The sequence below is a fragment of the Vanessa tameamea genome, chromosome 7 (assembly GCF_037043105.1).
Source record: "Vanessa tameamea isolate UH-Manoa-2023 chromosome 7, ilVanTame1 primary haplotype, whole genome shotgun sequence".
Taxonomy (NCBI): domain Eukaryota; kingdom Metazoa; phylum Arthropoda; class Insecta; order Lepidoptera; family Nymphalidae; genus Vanessa; species Vanessa tameamea.
In genome coordinates this window covers 13,821,429-13,832,876 of record NC_087315.1, presented here as the reverse complement: position 1 = coordinate 13,832,876, position 11,448 = coordinate 13,821,429, and the positions used below count along the sequence as shown (strand labels likewise).

General features: G+C 36.3%; 1 protein-coding gene across 1 annotated transcript; it reads right to left on the bottom strand.

Annotated features, from left to right (window-relative positions):
* Positions 1-1,418: 1,418 nt before the first annotated feature.
* LOC113395730 (acetylcholine receptor subunit alpha-like) lies at positions 1,419-9,647 on the bottom strand. Its single transcript, XM_026633404.2, has 11 exons — positions 9,379-9,647; positions 4,255-4,399; positions 4,038-4,177; positions 3,786-3,830; positions 3,597-3,706; positions 3,328-3,508; positions 3,086-3,201; positions 2,630-2,935; positions 2,297-2,452; positions 1,962-2,211; positions 1,419-1,855 (listed from the first exon to the last, which is right to left on the bottom strand). Exons 2-11 carry the CDS (start codon positions 4,316-4,318, stop codon positions 1,658-1,660), a joined length of 1,566 nt encoding a protein of 521 aa, XP_026489189.1. The 5' UTR covers positions 4,319-4,399; positions 9,379-9,647; the 3' UTR covers positions 1,419-1,657.
* Positions 9,648-11,448: the final 1,801 nt, after the last annotated feature.

Here is an 11,448-nt window from a genome sequence, read left to right as displayed (position 1 = left end):
TTTTACAACATACATTATACTTTCTTTATCATACCAACCTTTAAAAACTGCATGTCATTAATTGTTGTTTGTGCTTAAATGCCTTATATTTAAATTTATAAAGTCGTCCTTACGTTTAATTTGTTGTTTACAGTAATTTATAGTAAGTGGGATAGTAAACCTCCAGAAGGTAAAATCATGTTTACATCTCTCAATAAAGGTACCTAGTTGTCTTTTGATTTTGACATCATAATTGAACCTGTATATTTTGTATTACTGCGACATACTAGGACTCTAGCGTTATTACAAATGAAATTTGGCAGACTTAACGTTTCCTTGATTCAGGCATACGCACCCACAGCAAGCTCAGACGATATAGAAATGCAAAAATTTTTCAACGATTTAAAAAGAACTCACACAATAGCCGACGAGAAAATCATAATATTATGACACTTTAATGCAAAAATAGGGCAGCCTAAAAAAGAAGAAAAAAAATATCATCATGGGACAGTTTGGACTGGGCCAAAGAAACGAAACAGTTGAACGACTGTTAACTTTTCCTAAAATTTAGACATAAGCAAAACACTGAAATCTAACAAACTACTAACAAATACCAACATTAGAAATGGCAAATAAGGTTATGGAAATAAAGGCTTTTTTATTTTATTTTTATTATTTTGTACTACAGGAGGATTTTTTATACGTACCACATGGTTAGAAATTAATTTAAAGCCGAAATATTAAGTGTGGACGGCTGCAGTTTTCTGGTGAAGTATGTCTAGATGCCTGCTGGTGCTACTCCAAGGATGGTATGCCTGTTTCCCTAAATATCAGCATTATTAACGTGTGATGAAAATGTAAAGAAAGGTGATGTATACTCTTTTATTTTTATAGTCCATTGTACAAACTTAGTGTATATCACCCTGGGCCAGTGTTCTAAATAATAAATATAAAATCATTTATCTTCAGTGGCGCCAAAATATTACTTTTGAATTAGATAAATGATTCTAATTGATAGTACATTGATTTTTCAAAAGTACTTTTATCCCAAGTGACGCTCGCTGAGTCTGGCTGGCATATTGTTTTGTTATAGAATAACTCAAACAATTTTAACCAAACTTATTATCTGTAAAACTAATTTAAAAACTTGTAAGTAAATAGTAAATAATCTAAATGAAAACTTCTTTCTTTACTAAGTTTTAAGACAACAATCTTTTGTGGATAGTGTGCATAATAAATTACAAATAAAATAATATATGCTAGTATTACATTTATTTTAGTGGTAAAAAATAGTTTATAATTCATATTGAAAATTTTACGAAAAGAGGAGATCTTTTAACTCACAAACACATGTGAACTGTTTTATCTGCGACTCTGCCCGTTTATATGTAGATATAGTAGATAGCAGACATGGATTTAATGTGCAATGAAACGCATACTGTAAACAAACGAGTTTATTTCGTCTCTATCAAAAGAAATTCGACTTATCTTCGATCACGTTATTTCGTCGTATAAACTATTATTTATATAATATAATTTTTATTTACAATAATAATAATAATAAACGCAGTGCGACGGACCGAACGCTGGTCGACAGCGCTCGGCTAAGGTAGAGTATAACAATCGAACATAGGGTATCGTTTTATGTGGCATAATTTAAGGAGATAGTGTTGTCGGCTCAGCGAGGTGGCGGCGGGCGTGGCTTGGCGGCCGCGTACGCGATCTCAGAGAGGCGCACGTCGATGGGCGCACGCTCGTCGTAGAGCGTTGGCGCCTGTAGGATGATGCCGGCCGAGCCGACCAGTACCGCCAGTGTGAAAATCCACAGGAATAGCCGATCCAACACCATAGCCACGTATTTCCAGTCTTCCTTCACCTGTTTAGAAAAGCATGTATAAAATAACATCAATTTCAGTGGATTGAGTAAGAGGCTTTTGTATAGTGCAGTTAGAAAACCATACACGACAGCTTGGTTTACTTACCCTGGTTGACTCCTCTTCTTTCCGTGTTTGGTCGGCGATGTAATTAATACCGTCGATAGCTTTATGCAATTCAGGACAGCGGTGCCATCGACGCAGTGCGTCACAGAGCGCTGGAGCGTCATGTAAGCGACACGCTCCAGGGGAAGGAGAACGCTCGTCACCGGCAGCCGCCGCGCTCAGTGCGCCTGCTGATCCCATTCCCACCGGTCCTACTATGGGTGACCAGCCTTCGCTTGTTACTAGACCCGCACTGAAACATAAGATTTTTAACGTGAGGTACCATTGTTTGTATTCATTTTTAATATTTTATATTCTGGACATTTTTGGAAACGTACAAGCGACTGCGATGTGGGTCGAGGCGATAGTGCGGACGACGCATAACGAGAAGACGCGGCAGTACATGTATGAATACTCGACGGACCCAAGGAGCCATTGTGTGTGTCTGGGGAGACCGAAAGTGCACGTTCAGCACCACGACTGTCACGCAGATACTGAAACATATATTATGTAAACTTAGTATTGAAATTAACAAACATATAGGACCTGGAACCAGGTGCTGCAGTATAATTAGAATCACTAACCTCGTTTTGTTTTAAATAAGTTTAAGTCGCTTTACTTATATGCGTAAAAGTAACAACGATTCTTAGAAAATACAAAAAAAAGCTTACCTAAAAGTATCAAGTATCATAGTAAAAAGCACAAATTTTCCAAGCAGCGGTACGACGAGTGAGGTAGGCGGTATAATTTCAGCGAGCAGTAAGAAGAACACGGTGAGCGACAGCAGAATGGAGATGGAGAGCGACACCTTTTCGCCGCTGTCGGAGGGCAGGTAGAACACCAGCACCGTCAGGAAGGAGATGCCCATGCAGGGGATGATCAGGTTCACCGTGTAGAATAACGTTTTGCGACGCATGGTTATATTGAACGTTATGTCCAAGTAGGGCTCATCGCAGCATGTATAGAATTTCTCATTTCTAAAATGAATACCATTTGATTTTGATATGGTGTTTAATATTAATGGTAATTTCGTGTTTAATAAGTTGAGCTTACAGTTTAATTTTTATTTTTTGACAGTCTTAGAGTTTTCAGAATAAATATATTAACAATAAAAGAACAATATCCACCTCACAGCCGGCACCTCGAGGATGTCCCATTCCACTGAGGTATAAAATTCACTAAGGTCGACGCCTAATTCCACTACGTTGGTACCACGTGCCTCGTCGATATGACGCAAATCCACCTGAAATATTGGATTGTTCCTTAAAATTATACAATTTAAATTTGTTGTTCTGTATTTATTTTTCTTCATATTTTCATTACATTAATTCTACAAGACATTTTTAAAGATTATGAAAACATTTTTTACCTGAAATCCATCGTACGTCCAGGAGCCAAATTTCATAATGCATGTTTGCTGGTCGAAAGGAAAGTATTCGACGTCAATCTCGCAGGAGGACTTGTAAATAGCGGGAGGGCGCCAGTCCACGCGGCCCGTGTAGTTCAGCGTCGCCTTTGTAGCCAGTGTCACCTCAAAGTTACCGTCGGCACTGCAATTTGTTTGTTCTATGAATAATGTTCAATCTTGGACGAAGGTTCTATAGTGTTTTCAATCGTAGTGATGCAGCGATTACTCACTTGTTATATAGCACTATATCTGGTCGCCAGATGTGATCTGACGGGACGTGGAGCATTTCCACGCCACCGTACTCACGCGGCTCCCATGACAGCTTGTAGTCGTACCAACTCTGCAAATGAAACGTTTGTAATATCATTTTTCACTTTTTAGCAGATTTACTGCTGAAATAACGAACTTATCTCGGTTACCTGTTCCACCCATAAATTTGTTGTCATAATTTGATTCTTCAGATTCTGAAACAAATTGATGTTGTTACATTACAGTGGTAAGCTATTGTGAGGAAGGTATGTCAGGATAAGTACTCGTACTCGTTCTAACATACATTTTAGATTGGCCTTCATTAGAGTACTCATAACAATCAGTACCATTTACAAATAGTATTATTGTTACATTCATCGAAATAACATGATTAATAAGTGCACGAAGACAGAGCAACTTACAACATCAATAAGCTGGCTGAGCTTAAGTTTGATACGCACGGTGAGCGCGTCGCTCACGTTGAGTACCGGTCGCACTAGCTTGTTATAGTTGCTAAGCAGATCATCATAAAGCCGCTTCGCATCCGGGTTTCCAGCGCACCCTAAATGAACAATGAATTGATTTATTGATTAACAGAATTTAATTAAATGATTTTACTATAGGAATAGTTTTATTTACCGGCGAGCAGAAGCGCCAGCAGCAGCAGTCGCGCCGCGCGGGCGGGCAGAGCGCGTGCGCGCATCTCGGCGCGCACATGGCGTCAGTGCATCGCGCGCGTCGCGCCCGCCGCCCGCTACCACGCGCCGCCTGCGCTGTCCACGACCTGAAGTAGCATATGTTCCGTTTGATTATACGATCGAATGGTTCCGCATTGAAAACAAATTAATCGTTGGTTTATCCTCTTGTTATTTTTCTACTACTAACACTATTTAGGAAGTCCAAAGTCTAAAGTTCAACATCATTTATATTTTTACAAATTAATATGAAGAAGCGACACTCAATGGTTTTATTTCATTTAATTAATAGCAAAGTTTTAAGGACCACGGGTTCGTCTTCTGCAGGACAAAATCTTATTTATATCGGGTGCAAAATGAAATATCAGACATATTCTGCGGAAGTAACTATTGTATACCAGGCGCGCAGTATCCACATCAGTTAAGATTCTTATTTTTTGACCGAATAAGCAGCACTACGAATACTCGCCAACTATTAACATGAGGCATTTGTAGTTTATGGAATTATCTTTTTCTTATTATTTAAGAAGAAAATTTAAGACCAAATGGTTTAACCGAAAAAACTTGTTGTTAGCTGGTCATCTCAACCTAAACGTATGACCACTCATTTAACATGGTACACAACTGGCAAATAGTACTCGAGTTGTGTAATGTTATGTACTTTGTTGTTATAAAGGCTCACTTAGAATAAGTAAAGCTAAAGACTCTGAAGTAAATTAGCGTTACTGTACAGTGGTGCTGCAGTCTACTATCCTTTCGCTATATAATTGTATTATGTTCGAAGTTGTCATAATATTTTAAAATGTTTAATTAGCCGAATATCAATCTCTTCAATAGCAACAAATCTTCTGATCTGTCTGATCTGTAATGAAGTTTAAACAGACCAATAATAAGCATATCAATAGTCGTTTTAATATCGGCTAGTATTGCTTTTAAAAATTGGCGTCTTAACTTATTTTAACCAAGAAGTTAAAAATTAAACTAACACTGCCGTACAAGGACGATTTCCTCATTGTAAAACCCATATTATGTATAAATGTGAGCAAAAAATTATAGTAATCAAGAAATAATGATAGAATCAATAAAAATACAACCTTAAAAATCAAATAAAAGTTAAAAATCACCTCTTAGATCAACTTAGCTCAGTCTCAGTAGACCGTGGAGTCTGAACAGGGAGAAAGCCTAGAGACGGATGTTTAAGTTAGGAACACTTTTTGGTGTAGTCAAGACTGCTCGGCTTACAAATTCACTGTTTTGTGATAATGTAAGTGGTGCTGGACTGGAAAATTGTGTGTTGTTTGATATAAAATAATATTCGAAACTAATATTTGAGATTTTTGCTCACATATTATGCGTATCTTATATGAGAAGCTCGTTATTGTATTTTAGCCCGTCACTGTTAGAATTTGATTAAGTAGATGAATAAGGAAAACATGATATTATACTAACGATGGCGCCGCGCTTGAGCAACATTTTTAAGGTCGATGTCTACAATACTAGTAAATTACTGGTGATGATATTTCAGAGATATCACTTAATCTCAATGCAAGTAAGCAAGGCAATATTTTGTTAAGTTTTGTAAGTCCTTAAAGATGAAGTTTAGCAGAACATTGTGATTTTCAATCAGCACTTTCCAGTTAAGGCGTCATCTGTTTATTTCTATAAAAATAAATATTTATCAACGTCGACTTATGCCGAAATAAAATTGTGAATTATGATAATTCCAAATCCAATTTTCAATAATAATATCTGCTTTAACATTTATCGTTATAATAAAGCCTTGGAAAAATCAATCTGTTTTCAATTCTGCTAATAACATAATTATAACAAGTATAATTAATCATTTTTTTACCTAAAATAAAGTATTCATAACACATAAGAGTTATAGACATGGAACTGCGCCAAAAGTGAATGAACTTCAGAATGTATCGTATTTGTCAGTAAGTGACTACAGCACGCAATTTTTATATAGAAAGGACAAACTTTTAACTTCACATTGATATTTAAAATGATAATAATATCATTTATATATAGTACGAGCTTATCGTAAAAGATAGAGACTAACAATTTATGAGTACATTGTATTAATTTTCTGAGGTGTAGCCATAGTGAAAAAGTGTTTTTTGGATACACGATGCGATACGTTACAGTTCAGGCATTTTATACCAAAAATTTACAAATCTGCTAAATAACATTTTAAAATGACTGTCTGACAATCTACGCTAGCATACAACGACGGGTCTAACATGATGATATATTGCACAGGAATTCCTTATGGAACTTCTTTTTGAATATGGTGAGCATTAAGAAAGGATTAAAATTGAATTGTTAACTGGATGGTAAATGGGGTTACAGGTTAGCGTTGTTCATCATTTTTGATTTTAGAATCAGGGAAAACCGCATTGACGCTTATGTTAATTAATTATTAATAGATAGATGCGACCTATTGGAAATTGGTGTTCAGGCTACTTTCGCTGAATAAAAGACAGTGTTACAAAGTTCACAAAAATTAATCACCCAAGGAGAAGAAGAAAGGGGGCGAAATTGTCGGTGAAAGCTTGTATGGAATTTCTCCTTTTTTAATCTAGTGTTATAATTTATGAGTAATACATGGTACTGATGAATACTTTTACTCATAAATGCAAGCCAATTGCAAGGAGATAAGAGCAGCACATATGATGTTACGCACATATACATACGTACATCTGAAATATATATATCATAATATATTTATAGCTTACATGCTATTTACGTGAATTTGTTTTAAAACAATATAAAATATTGTATGTCTGAAAAAAATCTATAATCCATTTTAAAACCATGATTATCTAAAATTTAAAACTACGATGTTCTAGTTATACCTAATAACGTTCATAATATCACATAAGATGTCACGGAGGCGTCAGATAACTGGAAGATTAAGTGTAATCCGTATTAATATCCCTAAGGAAATAACCAAAAAATGACTTAGGTAAAGTGAACCTTACAATTATACTTTGACAAAGCCTGTGTCGGTATTTCTACTTCCTCACCAGAAGAGTCAGTCATTACTGAGGCAAGTACTGCATTCGATACCCTCTAAAAATCATGAGACGCTTTTAGACAATGCATATTTTTTGCATAACATTTTGTATACATAGGGGAACACCGCTGAGCTTTGAGCCAAAAAGCTGTATGGAAATAAAGTCTAAGACTCTTTAGTCTTACACGGTCTTGCCTATCCAAGGATCTATTGTAGGTTTATCAATGATTATAAACTACGGTTCTTTTAATTATGACAAAAAGGGACTTTGCCTGAATTCATATCCCTGTTCATATTGAGCTCTCCGGAGTTAGTCATGGTGATGCCAGGAGACCTGATGGACTGACACTAGTTTCATAGGAACGGAGACGGACCTTAGTCGTTGTAAGCGTTGACACAATTTCTCATATCAGGAAAACAAGTTTAAGCACAAGAGCCACGGCAAAAGCTGAATATTGATATTGTAATATAACAGGATAATTCTGCTAGCATTCTTGGCTACTATTTCACATGTTATAATATTGTATATTAGAAGCTGTTGCGGTTTATATATGCTTCAGGTATTGGTACAAGCACAATAGTAATTACTATGACAGTGAATAAGTTTAAAGGAGATGGAGTATAGCTAGAACTTGAGAATCTCAAGCACTGTTTTTTAATTATGATTAAATAAGATTTATAATTCATCTCTTGCTTGGCGATGAAAGACAACATTGCGAGGAAACTTGCATATGTCGGATGAAATACTGTCACGTCATGTCAATACATCGACCCGAATGAGCCCCAAAACTCTCCCCTCAAGTCCATCTTGGTTTTGGGTTTTGGAGGGTGCGGGAAGAAGCTCTTATAAAATTCGAATGAACAACACTTTTTTGTTGCGATTATTCAACGTGGATCGTTGAAATGACAAAGAGTTGTGATCAATTTGTAGAAATTAATCATGATACTGGAAAGTGTCATGATTTGTTGGTTAAAATATACTTTTTATTTTTGTATATTCCTACTGTAATAAAGCCTATAAGGCTATGGTAAGTAAATTTACTCAGAAAACCAAGCATTCATCGCAGTCGTACTTTCACGTTCCTGTTTTCTCGGAATTTGGTGTTTTTGTTGTTAAAGTATAAAGGCCAAATTATTGTATGTTAAATCTTAGAAACTTTTCAGTTTCGTCATATTAAATAACGTTAGTTTAAAGATTATTTAAAAAAAAAAAGAAGAGCGCGTGCTTTAATGCGAGTGTCGCGATTGATAAATACATCGTGTGTAACGCTCGTGATTAACATTAAGAAATAAAAAGAAAGAAGATAAGAAATCTTCTGGTTGGTTAAAAAGATATTCGATTATTAATAAGGACGACTTATTACATAAAATGATGAATAGATTATCCGATGTTAATATATATTTATTTGTGAATTCATTGAGACATAACTGCCTCATTTATATAACTTCTAGCGCCGCGGAGTAAAGGAAGAGATGTGAGCACAGATGACAGCACTTTATTGCTCCTAACGATCGAGCTTTATGTGAAACGTATTGAAGAATTACGTGATGTCTACCGTTACGGCTGTCACGTGCCGCGACGTCACCGAGGAAACTTATCCCGTGGGAATTTATTCTATATTTATTTCTAATAGTAGGGTTTTTTTTAAGTAGAAATATTTCATTTGATAATGATTAACTTAGTTAATTTCACAATAAAACAAAAAGGGCCAAGGCTTAGTCTATGTGGTATAGTTATAGATTTTAAATTTAAGTCAGTATATTATTTTTTAATATTGAAATTTTACCAGCGACGTATTTATTATTGGAAGTATCATAACATTACAACAATATTATATACGGCTGGTCAATGTTTGAACAGTCAAGTAAGTAAATAATAACAGAACTTATTTGAAAGTGTCGTTAATATAATAGAACTTTCGACACCAAAAAGTTAGTTCAGTAATAAAATATGATATCTGGTTATAGTGATGATTGCAAGTATGCAAAACTTTATAGTCTAACGAAGTATAATGTGACAGATTTGAAAAAATATATTTTACTAACCCTTTCCTTTTATATTTTGTAGAAGTTTTTCAAACTATAACCATATTTAATGGTTATTCCACTATCTCACAATTTACAACCGATTTTTCCACAAATATATTAAAACTTGCGCTCTCTACGATCGCAGTGTGGAGCACTCGCGTGCCTCGCGTAGCGCGTCGGTGCGTTCCGGACGCGCTCGTGGTGGCTCCTCGGCCGCGCGGACACACCGTCAGTTCATGGTAGCGAGGGCGCGCGGAACTACGAGAAGGCGGTGAGGCGCTGGCCGACGAGTCCCAGCGCTCGCTTGACAGCGACTGAGGCGCGCGGGGCCGGAGTGGAGGCGCGCGGTGCCTCGCGCACTCTCTGCCGCGCCAGGCGCGCTGCGCGACACGCGTCGACTGCGACCACGCGAAATGTCGAATTGTCACAACTCGGCTCATTAACAGAAAAATATTAGTGATGCTAACGGTATGTGAGAATATAAACATTTGACATTACGTGCTCCAACAAAATTAGAAGTCAAAACGCGTTGAGCACGTAGTCCATTAATATTTGATAGAAAAATATTACGACTTATGTTAGATTTAGAACAGCTTCAAAGTGTAGTTTAGTCTCAATCTATAATTGCATAAACTATCCCAGGAATCGCGAGACGGCGGCGCGGCGGAGGTATGGCTGCGGCTCACCGTTTAATTTCCTCATTGCGATGATTCAATTACAACTTACGATGGAGCGAAGCGAGCCGAGCCTTTGAATCAGATCAGTTAATCGCTCATAAACGATTGAGGATTCTCACTACGTTAAATTATCTAAAGAAGAATCTGTAATAATTATAATAACATTTGCAAATCGTGCTACCGAAGACTCCTTCTTACGTAACGTAATTTCCCTGTCACAATTTCAATGCTCGAAAATTCATTTCATCATGCAGAAGTATTTCAATTTTAAAAAGTGAGAATCACATTGAATTAGAGGAAACGAATGAGAATTCCAATCTGCAAGTGCATAGCGCGGCCGCTCGTTGGCAGCCATCCACTAATGAAGCAGAATAAATTCATTGTAAGCAAGCGTCGCCCAGGCGGTGAGATCTGCCCGCGGCACGCAGACTCGTGCCGTATCTGGGGTCATTCTACGCTGGCCTCGTCTCTCGTCCCTCAAAACTGATCACATAACTTGAAAGTCAATTCCCTTGTATTTGATACTCGAAAGCATAGATTTTTGAAATCTAAATGTGATAATTAATAACTTTTGTTAGTGCATAAAATAAAATAGCTGCTGCTGGATTACGGTGATATTATTTTTGTTACTGGGCATTCTTATGACTCCCAATGTAAGTAATATAATGACGGCAGTCTTCCTTCCCAACCTCTCGGCCGTAACGAGGAAGCTATTACGGCCGGAGATTCCGACCCTCTTTTCCGTTCTTTAATCTCAATCCAATCCTTTTCAATTATTTCTTACACCACGTTTAAGAAATATTCATTACCTTAACTAGATATTTCAAAAGAAAGTTGGTTATTTTTTTCTCACATAACTATTTCAAGATTTGTTTAAATATTGTAGCCAGCTCGTTACCGCTTTTAGATCACATACGTATACTCGTATTGAATATGACAATTTAACCTTTGACGTTACTGCCTGGACAGGCACACATATGAACACAATATATTTGTACGTAAATTAAAATATGTTTAAGTAGAGTGTAATTACCGCTTTTGAGTCCTCATTTTATGTAGATTTTTCTGAGCAGAACCGGTAAGAATTTAGCTAAGAATTAGATACTTAGTTAGTATCGTATATATATTCGTAAATAAATTTTAATGATGTATACACAAGTCAACGAATTCTAATTCTGCGCTTTCGTCATGAGTATTATTTGCTGTATAACATTCCTTATCGAATAATGTATTCTAATCAAAGGCTTAAGATTAATTTAATAGAATAGAATACTTGTAAAATATCACGACGGGGATCTTTACTTCCCATATTCGATATAATTCACCACATATGTATTTTTACATATTTTAGATTTCACAATGTAATATTATCTTGATTACAAATAATTGTGTTTTACATCTTCGAATGATT

Bases quoted from the DNA above. Each gene is read 5' to 3' on its own strand.
- LOC113395730 (XM_026633404.2), bottom strand. From the start codon at position 4,318: ATGCGCGCACGCGCTCTGCCCGCCCGCGCGGCGCGACTGCTGCTGCTG. The intron at 2,936-3,085 runs GTGGATATTGTT...TATTCATTTTAG, and splicing joins CTCGAGGTGCCGGCTGTGAG to AAATGAGAAATTCTATACAT. The intron at 2,453-2,629 runs GTAAGCTTTTTT...TATATGTTTCAG, and splicing joins ATGATACTTGATACTTTTAG to TATCTGCGTGACAGTCGTGG.